This window comes from Condylostylus longicornis, unplaced genomic scaffold, assembly GCF_029603195.1.
Source record: "Condylostylus longicornis isolate FDR11 unplaced genomic scaffold, ASM2960319v2 ptg000091l, whole genome shotgun sequence".
In the NCBI taxonomy this organism is placed as follows: domain Eukaryota; kingdom Metazoa; phylum Arthropoda; class Insecta; order Diptera; family Dolichopodidae; genus Condylostylus; species Condylostylus longicornis.
Window position 1 is genome coordinate 1,548,406 of NW_026578059.1, and position 26,355 is coordinate 1,574,760.

A 26,355-nucleotide genomic window follows, 5' to 3' on the forward strand; every position below is an offset into this window, starting at 1 on the left:
TTAATTTTGTGCTTTCTTTCTAGCCTGTATTTCTAATTTTCCGACAAGATCACGGGATTTGAGAATTTTATGCTATTTTTTTTTAGTATTTATGAAATCTCTTAATTTATATATTCATGGTTATCTTGCATCAATTCTGACTTCGTGTTTCGAAAAACACTAATGAACATGAAATTAAGTTATAATTTTCCGATTTCCGACTCAAAATTAGAATTTCTCAAATAAACTAACATTATCAAAAAAAATGTAGGAGATTTTTGTTAATTTAGTTCTAGTTACGGTCTTATAACAAATCATGTTTCATAAGTCAAAACTGGGAAATGTGCAATATTTTCCACAATTTAATTAATATTTAAATTGTTACAAATAATTAGAAGTAATATATGTAAATAAATAATAATTAGAAGACAATCTGGGTGAGTTCTAAATAAATTAATAAATAAACATAAAACACACTCGAAAAGTAAATGTTAGAATCTGCAAAAATAAAATAGTAAATTTCGGCAGATTTGTAAGTACACACAGTGTGAACAAACTTTATGATTTAATTTTGAACGTTTTTAGTGTCATCTCTGAATCATCGAAAATCCCCATATCCGTTACCAACATTTACATGTTGTGGATTTTCTACTTATTAATTGTGATCAATAGTACAGGAACACTTAGTTAGAATATTCAAAATACATTCTCATATATATATGATAAACTAAAAGCAGGAGGTAATATATGTATATAATTAAATACAAGAATATAAAATAAAATTAAGGAAATGACAATTAAATTAAAACCAAATTAAATTTTTATCAGTAGAAATAACATATAATTAAATTTATTTATTTTATACATTATGTACACACGTAATATAATCATATAAAATAAGTATGTATATATATAAATATATATGAATATGTGGTATGTATATATTAAATATTCGGTGTTTTACTCACATTGTAAAATTTTATCACAGAAAATATACTCAGATTATATAATAATTAAGTTTTCGCGAACATATTAAGTAATAATTTCGAAGGATACAATCACTGAGAAAAAAAAATTTAAAATAAAATTATTTTGCAAAATTTGAAATACGAGTAAAATTATAAAAAAGTACGAGTATCCTACACCAAAATGTAAAGTAAACGTCAAATTGACTTATTCGCAGTAATTATAGCAATATATTAATTGCTGAATAAATCATGTTGATGTTAGATCTGCATTTTGGGTAGACGCTCCTATGTTTTTTTATTAACTTTCAACGTAAGGGCGTTGAAACGATAAAAATTAAACTCAAATTATATACTTAATTTTTAAATTGTTCTATTTAAATTTAATTCAAATTAATTTGTTTTTAATATTGATCGACTGATCTTACGATCATTTCTCTCAGTGTGTTATTTATGTTATCTAAATTTTATTATATATGTAGATTTAAGTAAATAAAATGTTTTTGTTGCCATTTTATTCAAATTATAACAATAAACATTTTTTTTAATATAATAAAAATCATTGATATTTTTAAATAAAATTCTTTAATTTCAAAAATGTAGTACAAAGTTGTTTTAATACAGTATTATTGAAATTTTGATGTAAGGTTTTGAAAATTAAAAACTGTTTTTTTTTTTGTTGTAGTTACAACAATATTTAACCGTAATAAAGGCGTGTACATAAATTATAAAATATCAAATATAAACAAAGAAGATGTCAAATTATTAAATTAATTTTTGACATTTGCTCTAACAATAATAAAACAATAATTGTTAATTTTCTTTTTTAAATATATTTATATGTGTATGTATGTATAAATATCAACTGTGACTATGTTTGAGAAATTGAAATAGTATATAATAGACAATAAAATTGGCCCAGAGTATCCATCTGTCAATTGGAAATTCAATAATTGTTTTCCCAACTTGTAATCGATGGCATAAATAGTCGACACAAACAAAAGATTTCGAATATACCCAAAAAATAAAATAATCTATATGAAAAAAAAAATGCTTGCCTAAAACGTGTAAAATAATAATTGTCAAAGTCTTATATGTCACATTTTTTTTGATTGTGTTATTTTGCTCAATTTTGGCTACTCTTTAGTACGTAGTACACTTAAATGGAACCAAAAAAATTTTTTTAATTTCAGTATTAACACATTTATAAACATAAATATATGGTACGGGTGCACTATTGTCATAACAAAAGTAAAGTTTTAAACAGTTTTCACATAAATTTTAAGTAAACTTTTTGTATTTTAATTAAGTGTGGCCATGAAATTTTGCCTATTATATATACATTTTTTTTATAACAATAATTAATCAACTTATCGTTTTCGTATAATTAAAGGTTTTATTTTTAAGAACAAACGAAAAATTTGCATATCAATAAAAGGTTAAAAAAACTTTTTTTAATTATCATTGTCAAATGATAAAAAAAATTTAAATTATGTTGCCTAGTGTTGCCGAAGCTGCATAAAAAAAAATTCTTTGATTTGAATTTAAAACCTTTTTTAATGCTTTACGTATTAGTACCTAATGAAATTTACTTAATATCCTGGCATGGCTTAGTATTAGTGTTAGAGATTTTGAAATTAGAAAGATTTTGGTTCAGATCTTTTCCATCCAAAGAGGAAGTAAAAGAGGATTTTAACATTGTTACATTTTTTTTTCTCTCAGTGTGCATTCTTTAATATCCCATTAATATGTAAGAAATTATAAATAGAATTATATTCGTGGGGATTAATGTAAAGTTCGTGTAAATTTACAATAAATTTTTGAAAGTAACTTCGTACATAAATTTTATTTTTATAATTTCAAATGTATTTTAAAAATACTATAGTAAAAAAATATTTATTTAGACCACTGTAATTAGTTTTAATAAATTGTAAAAAAAAAACTATTTATATATATATATATATTTTTTTTTTATTATTATTTTAATTTTCAATTTTCCCAAAATTTATTTTATGGGTTGTATGTAGGTACTTGAATTTTCAACAATTATATTAGAAAAACTGAAATTGAAATCAAAAAAAAATTTAAAACATAGCAGTTCAATATCAATTTGAAAATTTTCTAATAAAGGTTACCAGATGTAATTAAAAAACTATATAAATTAATCGATGTGTATTTGCTACTACAATATATGTAGTAGCAAAGAAAAAAAATCGAAATTATTCAATATACTTGATTTCGAAATTGCAGTAAAATATGATATTAATATAGAAATCAGCAATTCAACTTTATTCATATTTTGTGATTATACAATATCGACTTCACCTGTTATATTTTCCGAGTCATCAGTAAAATTTAGATAGTTTTCAGAAATTCAAACATTGTAGACCTCATAAATCGAGAAGGACGGCCAAAAAAGCAAAATATCAGCATGTGTTTCTTGTGCGTCTGGAATCAGTCTATATCATTCTACTGCGAGAGTGCTGTTAAATTTTAGATATCCTATGTATACAAATTCTAATACTTTATGAATACAATTCAGCAAATAATCATTTTAAAAGTTGAATTTCTATTTTCAGGGTTATACTCGTACCCATTTTTTCATTGATGAAGCTAAATATTTTGATTATATATTAATAATAGCTCTACGATAGTAATCAATTGGTATTCCTATTCAATTTAATAAATAATCGACAATAATTTTATTTTGTTATATAATTTATATGCTACAAGTAAATTATACAGGGTATTTCGCATAATGTTGATACATTCCCTTTTTATACATACTAAACTAAAAAATTATTTAGTGTATGTTGGGCTTGTATTAAATATGCATTTTTCGCATGTTCTTTAAAAACATTTAACAAGTTTTACTGTCAATACTATGAGAAAAATGTTAAATTGATTCACTTTTATACCTCATTGTAGCGCATCGAAAAAAACAAAAAAAAAAATATTAACCAAAGTTTTCGAGAAACTTCGAGTTTAAAAAAAAATAAAAAAAAACAAAAATCCTGGCTTTGACGAGCTTTACTTTAAAAACTATAGATCAGATCAAATTGATTATCACACCGAAAATAAAGAGCAATCAATCGTCAATAACACAAGTCCACGTTGGTTACTCTATGTCGCATGGTGCCGAAGTTATAGTCGTTTATTTATAAGCAGGAAAAACCTGGTATCTTTTTTTTTTACAACGGGCCCCCATACAATTTTTTGTTCAAAATTGATTAAAGAATCATTCCTGAAATTATTTGCCAGCTTATGTGAAACATCCTGTATTAGTTAAATTATAAAAAACAACAGGAATACAAAACAGTAATATGAAAAAAAAGGACAATGAAATTCACTTAGTCAAGTAATTAAGAAGACACCACAGGGCACCCGCACTGGTTTTTTCTTTATATGTATTACAAAATTAAACTAAAAAACAAAAGAAAACAATAAAAAAGAAAAAAACAAATAACAATATTTTTCTATTCTTTTTAAAATTTTTTACGATATTAAACCATCCAAAACGGCGGGAGGGAGATGATGAAGACGACAGTAGCGAAGATAACATTAAAAATATGGTGTAAATAAACATTAGTCATTTGAAATAAATGTTTTCTTTATACATTACATTTTTAAGTATTCAAATATTTTAAAAACAACTTGTTCATCTCACAAAATTTAATTTAATATTTTTAATAATTATTTAATATGCTAAATATAGCATTGTAGATTACTAATCTCAGTAATTTCAGTAATCTCTGAAGAGAGATTTAGATAAAGGAGCTCCTCTCCTCCGAACAACCGAGCCAGTCATTAATTTTTGTAGCCCTCTTATATCCCACTCCAAAGTAAATACGAGAAAATATGCCTCAGGGAGTTGGACTTGAACTCCCCAGCACTGAGAAAGCTTCGCATAAATCATACGCGCCCCTGACGGCTTGTACATAAAAGTTGCGCAGACTGCCTTGATATATTATTTAATATACAGAATATAAATATTGTGTAGGTTTTTGTATAGCTAGTAAGTAAATATTCTTAAGGAAAGATTTAAAGACACTATTGTAACAAATGATATGGATGACTATAAGCATCTAATCATCTCTAATTTCGTAATATTAAATTTAATATATACATATAAATATAATTTTTCATTAAGTGAAAATAAGAATATTTTTAATTATATTTTACTTACAAAAAAAAATATGACGATCAATATCTTTGTTTATAATAATAACATTATTTTGAAATATGTTTTTAAAATATATAAAACTAATAAAAAAATTTTTGTACTTACGTTTAGTTGCATGATAATTTTATTATAAGCCCAGTGCCATCTTTGTCTAGCAGTAACTTCTGGTTTACGTATTGTCATTTGGCCGCTTACAACTTCTTCTGTTTCACCACGATGTAAAATTTTCTTCTTTTGCATTGGTAAATCTTCACCATCAATAATGATATCAGCTGTTATAGCAGCTGCGGCTGCAACACCAGCTGCTGTCATTGTTGTTAGTGTTGTACCAGTTTGTGTTATACCAGATGCAGTGGCACTAGCTACAGCAGCAGAAATTTTATTACTATCACTACTTGTATTTATTATTGTAGATGATTGCAATAAATCAGATGATTGTGCTGAACCACGTTTACTATTAACTGTTGATTGTAATGCTGATAATTTATCATCTTGTTCATAAATTTCTGATGGACTCATTAATGATTCATCAATAATTCCACCTTCATCTTCCTCTTCTATATCATCTTCAATAGCTTCTTCATCTTCTTCTTCAAGAACAACACTAGATTGTTTACGTAAATTTTGTTTTAATTGTTGATCTTTTTGTTTTTGCTCATTGACAAGTAGATCTGATGTCTCATCAATAGTTTCTTGTGTTTTTAATGAATGAAGTTGTTTGTTATTTTTATGAACACCTTGAATAATAATAGAATGTGAAATAAAAAAAATTATTTTATGATAATTACGGAGCTTAATCAAAGATCAATATTTAAGTAAAATTAAAGAGCGAGACGATTCATGACATATATTTTAAAAAAGATCAGCCCCATAAAAGCTATGGGACTGATCGTAATAGAAATTTATATAATATTAAAATCGTAAATAAATTTTACCTAATTGCTGCTGCTGTTTCAAATTTGAATCCTTTAATGTTGGATCATCAATGTAATCATCATGACTCTCTTCAATAAATTCTAAAGGTGGCTGTTTTTGATGTTGTTGTAATAATTGCTCTTTATTAGATTTTTGTTGTTGCTGTTGTTGTTGTTGCTGTTGTTCAAGTTGTGCTTCTTGTTCTTTAAGATATTTATATTCATCTTCTTCATTGAAATAATCATTACGATAATCATAATATGGATCATTTATAGACATAAAATCATGATGTTGTTGATGTAAATAATCATTACCAACTGCTGTTAATTGATTCGGTTGAACAACTGGTTGATGATGATGATGAACTGGATGATGATAATGTTGTTGAAGGAGATGTTGTTGTGAATTATTGAACTGAATGGATGAAGCATGATGCATGGTGCTATTACTACTATTACTATTTATGTTATGATCGAAATATTTTTGATGATGACGCTGATTATTATTTATATTATTATTAATATTATTACTATGATTATTTGCTGTTTTATTATATATATTATATTGTTGTAATTGATGTTGTTGATCCATATAATATACATCATTTTCATCATCAAAATAATCATCATCATCATAAAATTCATCGTCACTAATAATGATATTATTGTCATGAATCAAATCATCAACATATTCATCATCAATTTCAGTTGGTTGTTGTTTCATCAACAAACTACTTTTACCATTTATTTGTGGTAATTTCTTACCCCCTGTTGTTGGTGGTACTTGTGGTAAAAGCTTTTGAGGTTGCTGTGATTGGTCCGTATAATAATTGCTATCCCCAGCTTGACTATAAACATCATCATGAGCATATTTATCATTTGATGCTGTTGTTGATACCGTTGTTGCAGCTGTTGTTACTGTTGCATCATAATTATTTTGTATCAGTTTAGTATCGTTTAATTGTTCAGATTGCTGTTGTTGTTGCAGTTTTTGTTGTTGATTTGGTTCTTGTGCAGTTAATCCAGTCTTTTCAGTTAAAGTTGATATTGGTGAAGAAGATAAAGCTTTCATAAATCCACCACCAAGTGTATTCATAAAACCACCGCCACTTGTTTTAGCTCCTTCAAATATATTTCTTGTTATTTTCTATTTTATCAATTACATTACAATAAAAACTATTTACCTGTAGTGGTAGTAGTAGTTACGTTGACAATTTTACTTTCAGATTTTTGAGCTGTGGTAGTTACAGTTGCTGTTAAAGCAGACGAAGCCTGTGCCGCAATAGCAGCTGCATCTTTAGCTTTAGATAAAAATGATCCAAAAAGCCCACCACCACCACTGCTAGGAGCTTGTTGAGGTGGTTTCGTTTGAGATGTTGTAACTACTGGTGGTGCTGTAGTTACTGGCAAAGGTTTCGAAGCTGTAACAACTTGTACAGAATTAATTGGTTGTTGTGAACCAATTAATGTGACAGCAGTTGTTACAGCTGGTGCTACTTTTTGCTGTTGTAACTGCTGTTGTTGTTGTTGCTGTTGTTGTTGTTGTTGTTGATCATAGCCCAACGTACTTGTCGAATCTGCCATTGTAGCAGCTAATAATAAATTGTTATTATAATTAATATAATTTTGTTGATAGTCAGATATTATATCGCCAGTTGCGATATAATCATCTTCGCTGTAATTATCTTCCTCATAACCGTAAGAACGATAATCAACAACTTTACCTGTTGTAGTTGTTGTAGAAATAATAGTGGTAGTTGGTGCTATTGTTGATATTGGTGCAACAGTATCAATATGCATTGGTTGAGGTTGTTGTTCATAAACGGCATCAATTGATGTTGTTACAGTTGATGCTGATGTTGTAACTGAAGTTGTTTTTGGAACTAGACGACCATATATGTCATAATAAAATTGTTCACCTGTCGTTGAAATTATAATTAACTCACCATTTTCATCGTAAACCATTTCAGAAATTTGTAAATTTTCAATTTTTGGTTGTTGTTGTTGCTGCTGTTGTTCTTGTTTTATTAAATTGTTGTTATCAATAGAACTTTGTGCCGACGTTGTTACAATATCAGTAGATGTTGTAACAGCGGCATAATAATTTAATTGATTATTTAAATTGTCAGATGTTATAGGTACGGTTGAATATGCAGTTGTTGCTGGTACAGTTGTTTTTATAGGTACTCCACTATTGCTACTAAATAATTGATTTTGTTGTTGTTGTAATTGTTGTGTTGTAACAGCAGTTTTAATAGAAGCTTGTTCTTGAGGTTGTGGTTGTGGTTGTGGTTTTTGTTGCTGATTAGTTCCACCACCACCCAATGTTGGCACTTTCAATTTTGATGCTAAACCAAAACCAAAACCTTTTACAGCAGCAAACGGTTGCGATTGTTGTTTTTGTTGTTGTTGCTGTTGTTGCTGTTGTAATTTTTGCTGCTGAAGTTGCTGCTGTTGTTGTTGTTGTTGCTGTTGTTGTTGTTGTTGCTGTTGTACTTGACTTGTTACTTGATTAGCAACTCCACCAACAACACCTTTTAAACCTGATGTTAAAGAACCAAACATTTTACCCGGTTTTATCGAAGGGAATGATGGTTGTTGCTGTTGTTGTTGTTGCTGTTGCAACTGCTTTTGTTGCAGCTGCTGTTGTTGTTGTTGCTGTTGAGCAGTTGTAATAGGCACTTTAGTTTGTTGTTGTGGTGTTGATGCTGGTGTCACTATTGATTGTATCCCTGTTAAATTACTCAAAAATGATGAGGGTGAAGTTGAAGGCATTACACTTTCAGAACTAACTGTTAAATTTTTTTGTTGCTCTAATGCTACCGATGGCGTAATATCAGTTTTAGTAGGTTTAAAATGATCCCCTTCAAAAATAAGTAATATAATTATAATAACATTAATAATAATAATAGTAATAATAATAACAATAATAATAATAATAAAAATATTAGTAGTAATAATAAAAATACAAAAAAAGACTTACCAGTAACAACCATGGGTGTCGTAGTAGTAAATATTGATTGTTGCGTAGTTGTCTGCGTGGTTTTTACATCATCAGGTATTGAAGCTATTGTTATTGTCGATTTAATATCCACTAATTTATTACCGCTATCACTTAATTGATTACTATAAGGATCATCGTATTTGTCATAAAAACTACTATCATCTTTTTTTGTATGAGATGTTTGTATTTTTGATTGTGTTGAATTTAATATACTTTGTGTTTTACTTAGATAATCTTTATATGATTTATAATCAGATGATGTTGTTGTTTCAGTGGTCGTTGACAAACTATCAGAAATATTTGTATTATTTAATAATGTATCAATTATTGATGTTGTTGCAGTTCTTTCTATTGTTGATTTTGTATCGGGCATTGTTGTCGTTATTGTTGTAATCGGTGTTGGTAATATAATAACTGATTTATCAGTAGTATCAGTAGATGATGATGATAATGTAGTTATTACTGATCCTGATGTTCCAATAATTTTTTGTATATCATAATTTTTATTAATTGTATCAGTAAGAAATTGAGAATCTTTCGTTAAACCAGATGATGTTATGAATGTTTTATAATCTGTTGTAATTGGTATCGAAGATGTTGTTGATATTATATTTGATAAATCTGTTTTATTAATATCTGTTGTATTAGATAATGTTTTTGTTATTGTAGTTGTTACTGGTGATATTGTCGATGTTGATGTTATTGATAAATTATATTTAGCTAAAAATGATGCAGTCTCATCTAAAATTGCAGCTGATTTATTAATTGTACCAAATGTTTTATTATTATTATCGGTTGTTGCTTTTGTTGCGGCAACTGATATAATATTATTGGTTCCTGTTGTTGTTGTTGCTGTTGATTTATCTGATATTGAATCAGTTAATAATGATTTTGATAATTTAATATCATTATTTGTTGTTGTTGTTGTAACATCAATAACAGATTTTTTATCAATATCATTTTTAATGTCATATTTATTAAATGATACCGATGTTATTTGCGATGGTGGTGTTGTTGTTGTTGTTATTATACCTATTGTTCCTTTTGATATTGCTTCTAAAGTTTTTGTTGGCATTGTTGTACCTGTTGTTGCTATTGTTATTGTTTTTGTTAATGATAATGTTGATGATATTGACGATGGAGTTGTTGTAGACGATATTGATGATTCTATTGACTTTGGTAATAAATCAGCATATTTACTAAGAATACTATTTGTTGATATTGCTGTTGTTGCTGTGGTTGTTGTTGCCGCATCTATTATTGTTGTTTTATAGTTATTACTAATATTACTTATATTACTATTATTAGTGTTGTATGTATTCTTATCAAAATTTATTGTACTAAGAGCATCGTCATATTTATCTGTAATTATATTATCAGAATTTTTATTATCTTCTAATTTTATTTTTGAGGTTATTTTATCTGTTGTGGTTGTTGTAGTTGTGGTTGTAATTGTAGTTATAATTGTGGTTGTAGTTGTGGTAGTAGTTGTGGTTGTTATTGTTTTTTCTAACTCTTTATCATCAACTGTATCTGTATCTAATGTTTCTTTATTTGTACCAAAAGTCGTATCCTTATATTTGTCTAATATAGAAATTTTTTCAGAATTGTTATTTAAATTAAATTTATCATAAGTAGAGAAAGTAGATATTATAGATTCTTTATTCTCTATATTTGTTTCTTTTTCTTTGCCTATATATATTCATTAAAACAAAAATTTGAAAAATAGAAAAATAAATAGAAATAAAAAGAAATATATTTACAAATAAAATTTGTATGAGAAAAATAAAAAATCAAAATAAGTTATGAAAATACTCTAACAAAATGTTAACAAAAATATGTCAATGAAATATTTAGAACGTTCTCGTTTTTTTCGCAAAAAATTAAAGATTCGTTTCAGAATTGCCAGAATATTATGATATTTTACTATATTTTATTAAATATATATTTAATTGTTTGGAAGCATGTTTGGATGCATGTATTAATCCTTTGAGTCAATAATAATAATATATCCCTCGAAAGTGATCCATCATTTCAGGTAAATTTACTCTAATTTCAAAAATAAATTAATTAATATATAATGAAAATAAATTAGAAAATTGAAAAGAAAATTTAAGAAAAAAATGCAAAAAATAAAACATTTAAATTTAAAAACCATCATGGATGTAACAATACACATAGTTCAAGAACAGGTTAAATTTAATTTTTTATTATACATGCTTGTACTAATTTAATTAAATATCAATTCAAATATCTTCTTAAAATTTACCATTTATAGTACGATAGAGCCCCGGTTTACGACGTTTGTTTTAACGACTTTTTTTGTTTACTTCTAAAATATTTTGTTAAACGCCTTTTTTTTAATTTTTTATTTGTTTCTTATTTCGATAAATTTTGAGTTTCAATGAATTATTATGTAATTATTCTATTTTAACTGTGAAGCAGAATGTAATTATTTTTTTTGTTTATTGAATCTTTCGATTTTATTTTCCGTTTTTACATATTTCACGACCCCAAATTTTGGAACGCATCTAGGACGTAAATCGAGGACCTAGGTATATATAAAGTTATAAATTGGCGGAACATGAAAAATTGTTAATACCTGTTTTGATGTTTATAAATTTCAAATATAGAGGACTGACTCTATTCTTGTTAGAGAGTTTAAAAATTTCTTGAATTTAAGAAAGATTAATTATTTCATTAAATATTTTTAAGGTTTATCGTATAATGTACATAATGTATATAATGTATACGAGTAAATGTATAAATGTAATTATGATTTAAAAATTTCACTTTGATGCAAAATTATATTGAAACATTCAAAAAGAAAATAGTGTAGTAATCGAAATTAAGGCCATAAATTCTAAGGCGTTGTTTTATAATACGTTAGGTTAGTTTAGATTAAGTTGACATAACCTCCCGAAAGGTACACCTTAGGCCACTTAGGCCCGTTATGATACCGCCGATCCGACTTCCTTTTCCAATCTTAAAAATGACTAGACTTTTAATCGGATTTTGTATTTAGGCGGGCTTCAATTACTCGGGTTTGACTATTTGTTTTTCAAAATTTATAATTATTTGAATATTTTTTTTTGCATCAAATGGCGGTGTTGTATTGTCTAATGAATTTCAAATAATTTATGTTTAAAATTTTAATTAATTAAATAAATTTACCTAAATAATCTGATATTGTTGAATTAATTGTTTTACTATTAAAATTATTTGTATTAATATCTATATTTTCAATTACATCATATTTTTTATTATTATCATCATTTAAGCATGATGTTGTTTTCTTTAACTTATATTTATCTAAAAATGATTCCGATTCTTTAATTGCTTCTAAAAATGAATCCGTTGATTCTTTATATTTAAAATTATCATTTAAATATTTATCATATTTATTTGTTATATCATTTAATTTTTTAATAGTATCATCATCATAATTATTATAATTATTTTTTAACAAATTTTTTAAATTTTTATTATAAGAATTACATAATATATTATCAATTAAATAATTATAATCATCATTAGATGTTGTTGTTGTTGTTGTTGATGTTGTTGTTAATGTTGTTGAAGTTGTTATTATATTTTTATTTAAATTCTTTTCATTGTATTTATTTAATATTGAAAAATTATCATTATCTAATTTAAATTTATTATCATAATCATTATTATCATCATAATTATTATCATTATAATTAATTAAATTATTCTTATCATTAAAATATAACGATGTTGATTTTATAATATTATTATCATATTTAAAATTTTTTGTTTTAATATATTCAGTGTCTAATTCTAAATATTTTCTAATACCATATTTTTCTTCAATATCCATTTTACATTTATTCATATAGGCATCTTCATCAAAATCATCATAATATTTTTTATTATTTATTGTTATTAATGATGATGATGTTGTTGTTGTTGTTGCTGTTATTGTTGATGTATTTATCATATCTAATAATAATGATTTTTTAATAATATCATTGTTATCATTAAATAATTTATTATCACCATCATAATTATTACTACTATCATCATTACTATAATTATTTATTTTATATCTATCTAAAGTATTTAAATAACTATCAGTTTTAAATGTTGATTTTATATCAGATAGATTTGTTTCTGTTTTTGTTCCTGTTGTTGTTGTTATTGTTGTTGCTGATGTGGTTGCTGTTGTTATTGTACTATTTGGTGTTGTTAATTCAGATATTATATTTTCCGTTTCTGTAGTTTTAATTTTTGTATCTATAATATTATTTTTTGATTGTTGTTTTTTATTATTTGTTAATTCATCTGTTGGTGTTGTTGTTACTGATGTAGTTGTTATTGCTGTTGTATTCGTTTGATATTTTGATGTTGCAGTGCAAGTTGGTGGTTGCGGTAATTTACTACCCGTCCTACCAGTACCAAGAATAGGTGAAGAATATTTTGAAGATGTACCATTTTCAACCTATAAGAAAAAAATATTATTTAATTAAAATAAAAAAAAAATTATAATTAAAATGAAGTTGGGTCAAAGAAATGGTTGTGTAAAGTAGCATGCTTCCCTTAAAAATGTGAAAATACTGCTTTTAAAAATAACCTATTAGATTACAAATTTAAATTACTTTTATTCATATACAAAAATATATTGCCAAAAAAAATGACCAAAAAGCAAATTTGGAAGAAACGTTAATTATGTTAAAGAACTTTTTAATTAAGAAATAAGAACCTTTTTTCAAATTTCTTTTTCTAAGGGAAAACTATTTTTCTAAAGGAATAAATATTTAAATTACAATTTACCTTTCCGTTATCAGTTTTAACACCAGGTTGTGGTAACTTTTTATGTGATTTTCTTGTTGTCGGTGCATCAATTAATGACGATTCATAATAATACTCATTATTAGCCGTTGTCGTTGTTATAACATCATTATCATTACCTTCTAGTGATCTAGAATATTTTGTTTTGCCTAATTTTGGTACCGGTACTGAGGGTAGTGTTTTACTTTTTCTACTAATTGCATTTGCAACATTTCCAGTTCCACTAATTTGTCCTGCTGTTGTTGTTGTTGCTGTTGTTATATTTCCTGTAGCTGTTGTTGTTGACGTCATTAAATTATTATCATTATAATAATTTAAGCTATCTTGACTTGTATAAAAATAGTTATAATCTTCATTATAATTTGTATTATGTGGAACTTTTGTTATTTTATTATTATAAGATTGTTGTTGTTGTTGCGCTGTTGTAGTTGTTGTTATTGAATAATTATCTTGATAATTAATTATACCAGTTGTTATTGCTGCACCAATTGGCATTGTTGGTATTATTGTACCAGGACCACTCGCTGTTTTTGGTTGAGGTAAAATTCGAGGTTGATGTTGTTGTAATTGTTGCTGTTGTTGTTGATATATTAAATCAGATTGTTGTTGTTGTTGTATAACAGATGTAGTAATAGGAGTAATACCAGCAGTAGGTTGTGGTAATATTCTAGCTTTTTTAAATGCTTGTTGCTGATCCATATTACCAATACCACTACCAGTATATGTCCCATTATTTGTTATTGTTGTTGTACCATATGGTGGTTGTGGTAATGTTGCACCACGTGTTACATTTGTTATACTATCAATCATACTATTACTATTTTTAATTGGAATTTTTGGTAATACTTTTGTATTCATTGACGTACAACGTCCACCGCTGTCCCATTGTCTATCTTCTGATATATTATCTGATAATGTATCATAAAATTCTTCATTTTGATTTTCATTATAACTATTATTTATATAATTATCTGTATCAAAATAACTATTATCATAATTGTCATAATCACACATTGTTGTTTGACGTTCAAAACTACGTTTACGTTGAATATTTCCACTATTATTAATATTACTACCATTATTAATATTTATATTAGTTCCATTTTGATTATTACTACTACCCAATATATAATTATTACTCATTGGTCGACTATTATAAAACAGCGGATCATTTTCTTCTTTATAACTAGACATTTCTTGTGGTGAATAACACTACATATAAAAATTCAAAAAGGAAAAGATTTAAAAATTAAAAATTAATAATTCTGATATTTGGTATTGCAATAATTAATTATTCCATCATTATACACAATTCAGCAATTACAATTTATAAGCTGAATTATATAAAATACTCCTTGAATTCAAAATTATTATAATATGGTACTAATATACAATCCAGCAATTACAACTCATAAGCTGTATTGTTGTATATTAATGTGTTTATTGAGTTGTGAATATAAGTAGTTTTTTAATTTCTGACATTTTACCGTCATATTCTTTGAATCAGAATAACAATCGTAATAGGATGATCGATCGTCTTTTTCATATGAATTTTCTCTAGATGTTTCTAATGACCTATGCGGTGTCGATATATTTCGATATTGACTTGCAGATGAATTTGCTTGTCCAATTGGATAATTAAAATCTGATGTGTAATCGCTATCTTCAGAGTACCCCGCTGAAATTCATATTTATTATTAGTATTTTTTTTTTATGTTATTTGAAATCATTAATTTTTTAATTAGTTAAAAAATATAATAAAAATCTTAATAATTTTATTTTCAAAAATTTTATTAAAATTGTAACTAAAAAAAATATAGACATAGAAACGAATTTGTTTTTTTTTTTTAAAATAGAAAGTCAAAAAAAATAGAGGGAACCCATAAAAAAAGACAAACTTAAGGAAAAATAATTGTCCAATTTATTGTTTTTTAAAAATAAAATCTTTAAATTACAGTATTAAATTTTGAAAATAAAATTTAAAACGAAATTCATCAAATTAGAAAAAATTTTTAAAAAATAAATTTGTATTTTTGTGTATTATGTTCTTATGAAATATTATAAAGGACAAAAATCAAAAAATTACAATAAAAGTAGAGTTAGTAATTACTATGACATCCGAAATTACAGTTATATTTCTATTACTATACAATTCAGCTATTAGAATGCATAAACTGAATTCTATAGTTATATATGAAAAAAACTGAAATGCAATCCTAAAATCAATCTGACATATTCAGCAATTAAAATTATAATTGCTGAATAAATCAATATTCAATATTAGATCTTGTTTATATAGTATATTTCTGCAATTTCTGTATGTTAGAAAAAACAATATGGCAAAAAATTCAAACAAAAGAATTGGAGTAATAATTGTTAGTTATTACACACAATTTAAATTGAATAAAATGCGGATTTCGGTATTGTGTAAATGATTTGATCCTATAGATATTCAAATTGAAATATTTCATATAAAGTTATACAAATATTCACATTGTATAACTGAATCTGATTTAATCGGTGTACTACAAATGTAATAATGTGTGTTATTAAATGCTCGCGCTAGAATTCGAATGCCAGAATTGATTTTTAAGTAACAAGTATATAGGATGTGTCCAAAAAAAAAATCACTATATTTTCTTATTGTAAAAATTGTGTGTGTTTTTGTAATTACTGATGTATTAGTGTATTCTTAGTGCTTATTGCGCCATAATGTTGCGATTACTTTTGGAAACACTTTCATATTTTTACAAAAAAAAAAGAAATATTTACATAGGAGTACCATCAAAATCGAAATGATACGGCGTTGAAATACATAATTCAGCTTAAGAATTTTAATTCCTGAATTGTGTATCAGTGCAGCATTATTACATTTTAGATTTTAGAAGGTACATATCTTGAAACGAAAAACACTGCCAATATATTTATGTATATAAAAAACACTTTTTAATTAAATTGCAAAAATATCACAATATTTAAGCTATATTGATTCACTGCTTCGTCCTATAATGATACTGACATCTTTAACATAGTTTAAAGTTTGAAATAAATTGAACTAATAATTTCATTGGATGGTGACCATAATGTTGATAATGATTACCATAATATGGATGGTGATTTAACGGTGAAATTGAAATTGTGTGTGAATGAAACACATTAATGTCTCCCTGACTTCAAAATTACTGTAAATACGATATTGATATATAATTCAAAAATATCAAAATTTCTTTACACAGAGTTATGTATGAATACATAATATTACTGCAACTTTGAAGTTATGGAGCCTGAAACCGGATTGAGAACAATTTAACATTTTATATATAAAAGGTCTGCCACGCGATTGCGGAATGAATTTGACAAAAAAAAACACATTAATACAGACAAAGAAGTGAATCTTTTTTAAATTAAAAAAACAAAAAAAAAATTTTGACATTTTGAAATGTTCCTACAACTTATTACGCGTTATCGTTGTTAATGTTTTGATACAATAACAAAAACTAAATAAGCTCATGACAATTATTTCATATGACAACAAAAAAAATTTTATTTTTTAAGTTTAAACACCAAAATTCGTTGTAGTTGTTAAAGAAAAATAATGAATATAAAAATAAAATATTTACACCAAAACCCAAACATTCCGATTATGCTTGCGATTTTATGTTAAATTCTAAATTGAGATAATCCGTGACTTCAAAATTTTAGTTACACTGCATTACCTAACAATTCAGCAATTACAACTCATCTGCTGAATTGTATTCTAATAGCGTATTATTTGCAAATTTTGAAATCACGGAGACTTTTGTGGTTTTTACAAAAAAAAAAAAAAATTTTGTATGCAATTTTTTTTTTTAGTTTATGCTTCACGAATTCTCCAGATTTTTTATCAAACATTGTAACATCCTAACACATATAATTTTAAGTTTGGGGTCTATCTATATATTGTTTATAATTTGAAAGCTGCGTAATTCTGAAGAGTTAAAAATAAAACGAAAAATTCTTCTTCAACTCAATTAACTTTGTTCACTATAATAATCAAAAAAAAAAAAATAAATTTACTTCGTATTTACTTACAGTTTCCTAAATATTGGGCTTGTCTTTGCTGTTGATTTTGTTGGACAATACCACCATTTAGAAGTTCAAGTTTACGCCGCAAATCTCCAGGTGTGCCTTCAGGATCTTCGAAGGATAATAGGTATTTGTTTTTTTTGTTTTTATATATATATATATATATATATATATATATATATATATATGTATATGTATATATAAAAGTTTATATAGGTACATATAAAATGACCATTCTTTTATTTATATAATTTGTTAGCTTCAAAATTACAATAAGAATATGGACAATTAATACACAATTCAGCTTATGAGTTTTAATTGCTGAATTGTTTAACAATTTAATCGCAATTTTTTAAAGTCACGAATACTTTATTTATACCTTCTAATGAGTAGTATTTTTGACGAATAAAACCTTAAAGGAATGCAAAAAATTAGGCATAAAAGAGAATGTAAAAAAAAATATAAAAGCAATTTCTTCTTGTAATACTGTTAACATTTTATATGTTAACATTAAATTTATAATTTAAAGCAACTTCCAAATCATGAAAAATTATATTGTTAAAAAAAATGCAAAGCTTTTTAAGCTTAAAGTAATTATAATTTTTTAATTTCAAAATTTGGCAGGCTAGTCACCTACCTTGTTAACTCTATGACGCTATGAAACTAGGGCATGCTATCATGCACTAACCCTATACTCCTCCTAGGAGTGAAGAAGCAAAAAAATAAATATCAATTTGATTTATTTAGAAATTAAAATTGTATACTTAATGGGGAATAAAACTAGTGTTGGAAACAGATTTGTTTTATTTTGGTAACTTCCATATAGGAAATATTTTTTCAGTATGGTCACTTTATACATACATACACAAATTTATTTTTTTTAAATATATAAAAACAAAAAATTTTTTAAGAATTCTTTTTTAAGAAATGGGCTGTTTTTGGTTTTTTTTCTGTTATATAACTTAAAAATATTTCTTGAAATTGTAATAGTTTTGGAGAGGGTTTCTTCATGTTTTTGATGTTTTATATTATTAGTATATTGATTTTTAAAGCGGTGTTACTTCTAATTCATTTATATAATATATATATATAATTTGTTTATATGTACAGGTATATAATAATATTCAATTTAAAAAATTTGCGCTATATTTTAGAAATTTGAATTTTAATACTATTACAAAAAATAAAATATTCAAACAAAAGAATACACCATGCAATTATGAAAATGAATATAATACAATATTTGAATTACGAATACATTTAGCGTCTGACTTCACATTGCAGGAATACGGAATAAATACATAATTCATCAGTTATCTTAAGCTGAATTTTGTATGAATATGTAGATTACATATACATACATGTATATGTAAAACAAAAAAAAATACCTGATACTTATTAATGCGGGTATTACTGCAAATTTGTCAGAATTTTTTAATTGAAACAACATCCATTCTCTATAAATACAATATATATATATATATAATTTTAAACTTATATTGAATTGCTGAATTATAAAAATTAAAATCAGTATTTGTTGACACAGATATTGTACGAAATTCAAAGTACCAACTGCTTAACTGATTTTTGATAGAGGGCGGTAAGCTCACTAATTCGAGAAGAAAAGTTTTTGAATTTTTTAACCTTGACTCGATTGTTTCAATTATCTGTTCTGCAGTTGTAAGATGAAATTTTCATACAACTCAATTATAGCGCTATATTCAGCAATTACAATCTATATAAGCTGAAATGTATTTATATAAAATATTTAACTTTCATATGATTGAAATATTGAAAATACTTTTTTTCATTATAGACAATATAATTATATTCTTGATCACTACAAAATTGCAACTAAACATTCCACTTAACATCAACATTTAGCAATTATATCTGAATTTACTTGTGAATAAATTTATTAAAATAATTTTGGGCACAACTATATAAAAGAATTTTAATTATTGTGAAAAAAAAACTTATAAGAAATGAAAAATTCTATATACATATTAATTATTAATAAAATTTATGAAAATCTTATGAAAATCAATTTAGTAATTCGATATATAAATCAATAATTTGATTTTCGTTTAAATATTTGCCCTAATTTTAACAGTGAAATTAGAATGATATTATATATAACTGCACAATTCAGCTTATACATAAGAATTGCTGAATTCTTTAGTTATATATAAACGAAACTTTTATAAACGAAAAATTTTTATAATAAGAAATTTATATATATATATATATATATATATATATATATATATATATATATATATATGTACATATATGTATATGTATAGCAAAAATTCTATTCATAATTATGCTATATAGATTTCAAAATTAATTATAAAGTAAAACTATATATTAATACACAATTCAGCTTGTCAATTGTAATTGCTGAATTGTGTATTAATATACTATTAATGAATTTTCAAAGCTATGAAAACTGAAAACAGAACAAAAAAAATTAAAGCAATACAAAATATATGTATAGCAAATTATGTATAGAAACTTAATTAAGTTAAATATACAATTTAATTTATATGTATTTTATGAAATGTTTATATTAAGCGTGAATGTGTTATGTAATATAGGTATTTGTATTTTATAAATAGTAAAAAAAAAGAAATAGGTATACTTTATAATAAACAGTAAAAGTAAAATAATAAATAACACATACTATTATTATAGCTAAAATAAATAAAATTAAAAAAGACACAAAAAATGGAATTATAGTTATATGGTATTTTAATATGGTATGTTGAGAAAAATGACAATATAAATTATTATTTATATTATTATTCAGCAAATTTTTTTTGAATTTCAGTTTAATGAAATAATACTAAAATTGTTCTAATTCAGCTATAGAATATATAAATTGCTGAATTCATTTCAAGTATATTCAATTTCATAATTTTAATATATATACTTTAAATAACCATATTATTGAATTGCATTTATAGCCACTCATAGGTGAACGTAAACCGTTATGAGTAAGTCAGAATTACTGAAAGAAATTGTATTTCAGCACAATTTAGTAATAGAAACTCATAAACTGAATCATATGGATTATATAATATCGTATTTATTTTAATTTTGAAATCTGAGAAATTAATAGTTTCTCTGTTTCATTAATATAAAATTCCGCTTATGAATTGTAATTTCTGAATTGTGTAGCAGCACAGAGTATTACCGAATCTTTTTGTTCACGGTTTAAAATCGAATATATACACATACTGCAGAAAAAAAAAAAAATTTTATTGAATTAGAAATTTTAAGTAAGTAGTCGGAAATCTTCATGTTTTCTTCATAGAAACTTGTTTTTCAAATAATTTTTAACTGTTTATTTTCCTCTCTTATTAAATTACACTTGTTTTGGAGATAAATTGTAACATAAAGAAAAAGAAACATAATAATTACTTAGAATAAATATGTAGAAGAAAATAAAAGAATTAAAAAAAAAAGAACAAAACAAGTAAAAAAACAAAAACAATAAAGTAGGAAATATTTTTTTTTTTTGTTTTTAGTAATCTTTACCGAAAGGCAATTCAAAGCGACAATCTAGTAATAGCATATGACCAGTTGGATTTTTTGTTGCTGTAACTTCACCATCCATCATTATAACATCAGTATCCAATGGATACCATTTTTCAGTACTATATGAATTCGTCGTATGTAATCCACCACCATCACCACGAACTGGTATCGTATTTAATTTGATTAATTGATAACCCAATGCACGATCCCATATCATTCCTTTTGTCCAAACTTCAACCAATAGCCCATTGTTGTTAACATTATCGGTTTCACTATTTATATATTTATATAACGTTGTATACACATATGTATATATATTATATAAAAATAAAAAAAAAAAACAAAAAAAATAACAAAATTAAAGGAAACAAAAATAAAAAAAAAAAAAAATAATCACGCGAAGTTTAGTTCAATATTTTTTTTTGGATTACACGAAAATTTGTATTTCTATCATAAGAAACTACAAAAATTATTATCCGTATTTTTAATTTTTACATCATAATTTTTTATCAATAACGTAATATACCCTCCTAAAAACGTACATATGGATAATTTTATAAAAGAAATCTAGTCTATAAATTTCAAATTCTAGTATATATATATTTAGTATATAAAGTATTTAAAAGGGCAATAAAATACATTTATGTTTCCTCAATTCAGTAATATGTTTTTAAATTCAATTTAGAGTTTTATATTATTTAAGCTGAATATTGAAAATGTATATTTACACAGGGTGATTCAGTAATCAATGATAGTAACCAAAATTTTACTCATTTTTTGATGCCCTAAATGATGAAATATGTTATGTCATTAATTACTGACACACTCTGTATATGTTAGCTGCTGGGGACTGAATTTTAATACTCTATTTATTTACTAAGATATATTGTTAATAGCTATTTAATTTATGAAAATATAATGAATTAAATTGTGGTGAATATGGAATAAAACATTATACAACATGAGTGTTATATATATACGTATATATAACGTACATATGTAGATATGAATTTTATTTATTTATAACAATTTGAATCCAATATCGTAATAATATATTTTTTTAAGTTTCTTACATTGAAAAGTAAATTTTTTTAGAAATTTTTTTTTGATCAAATAAATAAGCAATCAGTTCCCCCTTTGGACTTCCAGATCATCATTTCGCTATGATATTTTATGAAAATATGAATTGATTTATGCATTAGGGATCATGCGTTTTTCTTCTAAATGATCACCCAAAATTATTACTATTATTATTGCAATTATTATTATTATTATTATATAGACAGCAATATACAGTACAATATTAATATTGCATTTAATAAGTACGATCATACAATTTAAAAAAAAAAACAGATGATTGATATTTTGTGATATTTCAATTTTACGATATTAAAAACGAATCACTGAATAATGAGCATTATACAATTTATAAAAAAATTTTATTTCGTTTCTTAAATGAAAGATTATATTACGTGAAAATAATTTTATATACATATATATATAAGTACATATATATATATATTTATATCAATCAAAAATGTTTAAATAAAATTACGAGATTTTTTTAATTTTTTACTAAATGTCATAAAATATATAAGTTTTACAAATTTTTTTTTAGAAAATTAACATCCTAATACATATTCGCTATTAATAAAATTAAATAAATATTTAATTTAAAAAAAAATATATTTAATATAAATAAAATGTATGTATATATACATTCAAACACGCTTAATATCAACCCTGTTTTATATCCAAACTCGGTTAAATTCATAACATTTTTGACAAGCAAAAGCTCCATATATTTATTAATATATAAATATATTAATAGAAACTCTCTTAAAATCACGTAATTCTCGACATCAAAATGTCTAATTTCATTTAATTTCTCTCGCTTAAAATCACAAAATTAAAAGTTGGCAAAAAAAATTATGGAAAAAATCGAGAGAAACAATTCTTACTTTTTTAAACAAAAAATGCAAATCTTTTTATTTACGACATCTGTCGGCAATTTTTTTTACAAAACTATTAAATGTGAACGCATTTTTTTTCGGATGTACCCGTTGGAATAGCTATGAATTAAGATTAATAGATGCCTTTGCTTTTTTCTATTTGTTTAAATATTATTGTAATTTAAAAACATTTTCAGCTATTTTCAAAGTAAGTACGCGAAAATATATTTTAAAAGCTCGTTTAATTTCAAATAATGGAAATTTATTCGATCATCGCTTAAATTCACAACTCGATTAAAATCATAAATTCTTCTACATTTTTCTAGATGATATTAAGCCTGTTCGACTGTAAAATAATAATTTAAAAAAAATTATGTTTTATTTTAAAATTTGAATAATATTATAAGAATTAAATTAAATTCTTTTAAGGAAATATTTTATATTAGATATGTTATGTTATAGGATTTTTGAAGAAAAAAAAACAAAAAAAATAATCCGTGACTTCAAAATTACAGTAAATGCTGTTACTAATACACAATTCAGCTTATGAATTGTAATTACGGAACTGTATAGTAATTAGAATTATTATTATATTAATTTTGTAATTTTAAAGTCCAAAGAATTGTTAAAAGAAAAAACTAAAACTCTTTGCGTGATCAAATGTTTTTTTTTTCGGTAAAAAAACTTGTAAATAGATCTTGGAAATACCCTAGTATACAAAAAAAATAGAATGTTAAATTTTAATTTGATTTAGTGCTAGTTACACCTTCTACATTATAACTATACACGATAAAGAAGTTATTAGGTTTTCAATATAGAAATACACTCTATAGCTGTGTTAGAGAAATGCAAATGCAAATTCTATGCATTGTTATATATGTATATACTCGAATTACAGATGGTCGTAATTTTGTTAAAATTTGTATTTGAGTTTATACTTTTTAACGCATATCAAACTTATTGTCTAAACTCTAAATTTTTGAATTTTATATTCAGGTATACTGGATTCGAGCAATTATTACCATAGCAATGTCTTCAAAATTTACAGTTATACTAAAATTCAGTAAATACAACTTATAAACTGATTTATATACAATGTTGCTGCAATTTTGAAATTTCATGTTGAGGAAAATATAAAACCATATACTAGCGATTAACATAATTACTATACTACTTAATGATCACACATAGAAGTTTCTAATTCTTTCAATTATGCAAATTAAAACAAGATGTTAAAAAAAAAAATATTTTCTTACAATCTTAATTGAATAAAAATTTTTATTAGATTAAGATTGTAGGATATTTGGAAAAACAGGACAGATTAGAGCTCTGCTCTTATTATTTACTTTTTGTTTTTTTGATTATCAAGAATTTTTTTTCCATAATAATTAGCAAATGACTTAAAATAAAACAAAACAAAAAGGGAACAATTATAAAATAAAAATGCAAATTTCACTTTTTTTTTCGAAAACTTACAATAAAAAATCTTGTTCCCAGCACGGTTCCGATCCTCTAACAACAACTGTCGTTGATTTCACGTTTTGTAGTTTTAAAGTAACGTAACTACTTAGTTGGGTTGTTTGATTCCCGGTATATTTTGCTCTTTTAACTGCAAAAGTATAATAAATATTAAATAAATAAAGTTGGGTAAATAAAGTCAAACTAATGCTTTGTAATGTAGCACTTTTCCCTTCAAAAAATTAAAATATTGCTTTTAAAAACAATCCGTGTACTACATTATGTATTAAAAATACTTTTATTCCCATAAGAAAAAAGTTCAAAGGTTACATAAATTTGAGGTAAAAAAAATTAAAGGGTTTTAATATGATGCTCGAATTTGAGGATTAGTTTCGAGAGTTAAGAAAAATAATTAAAATTTTAGGCCTTTTTTCGCGGAATGGTAACCGTAAATATCATTTTGTTTTTTTAAAGTTCAAATATAATATGACACGGTATCAAAAACCAGCCTTTACTTTTCTGGGTTTGCAGAAATAAAAAAATGTTTCTGGTTTTGCTACCATAGTTAGGTAAAAATTATTGTAGGGGTGAGATACGAGTAGATAAAAATTTTCTTCGGAAATAAATTTCTAATAAAGGTCTATGTACGTATGAAATTTCAGCTTTCAATCTTCAATGGTGTAGAAGTTTTGTAAAAATTTCCGAGGACGGACGGACAGAGTGAAAGTAATAAGCATAAGTGCTCAAAATATCTTTTTGTATGAAAGTTGATTACTTAAATATCAATAAAAATATATAGATAAATATTTTTCAATAAAGATTATATGATCATATATAAGATTATATTAATATATAATCTTATATATGAGGCCAGTTGAATATTGTATAAAGCATATCAGGTAAAAGTTTTATGGTTTTTAAGGTTTAAGAAATTTTTTTCCAATAATCGATTGTGTATATTCTTTCAGCAAGTGTTGAAGCAGAGGAATGTTCAACAAAAAATCTAGTCAAGTTTTCAACAAAAAATCTAGTCAAGACTTAATGATATCGAATTAAAAATCAGAATTAAAAAAAAATATGTTCCCACAAATATTAAAATGTTTTCTTGGTTGGCTTAAAAACCTAAAATAAAAATTTTATTTTATTTAACGATTCCGAAATTATTATAGAACTCCGAATTTTATGTTATATGTATAATAGTATAATTTTCCTATAGTTCGTAGTTCGTGTAGAATTGGTATAGGATTGCGGAACTCATGATAAGGCTAGGAATAATAATAATAATAATAAAAAACAAATTTGAGAAATTTTTTTAAACATACTCACCAGTAACATTAAGCAATGACATTATATTGGCATTTTCTTATTAAATGGTGGGCCAAATAAACAGAAAAAAAAAAATTTCGAAATTTTATTATCTTCTCTTTTCGTATATGTTTGTGTGTAATTTTTTTAAATGGTGGTATATTGATATATA

The 26,355-nt window shown here is 24.7% G+C and overlaps 1 protein-coding gene across 1 annotated transcript; it reads right to left on the reverse strand.

The window, feature by feature from the left end:
• On the reverse strand, positions 1-26,226 carry LOC129613729 (mucin-5AC-like). Its single transcript, XM_055527916.1, has 20 exons — positions 26,205-26,226; positions 24,897-25,029; positions 21,469-21,740; positions 17,932-18,036; positions 15,348-15,538; positions 14,847-15,072; positions 14,328-14,789; positions 13,843-14,210; positions 13,453-13,510; positions 13,141-13,305; positions 10,345-10,629; positions 10,078-10,299; positions 9,025-9,909; positions 8,538-8,905; positions 8,093-8,492; positions 7,226-7,960; positions 6,643-7,163; positions 6,063-6,537; positions 5,233-5,864; positions 1-72 (listed from the first exon to the last, which is right to left on the reverse strand). The coding sequence occupies exons 1-20, from the start codon at positions 26,224-26,226 to the stop codon at positions 1-3; spliced, it is 6,597 nt and encodes a 2,198-aa protein (XP_055383891.1).
• Between the last annotated feature and the right edge of the window lie 129 nt (positions 26,227-26,355).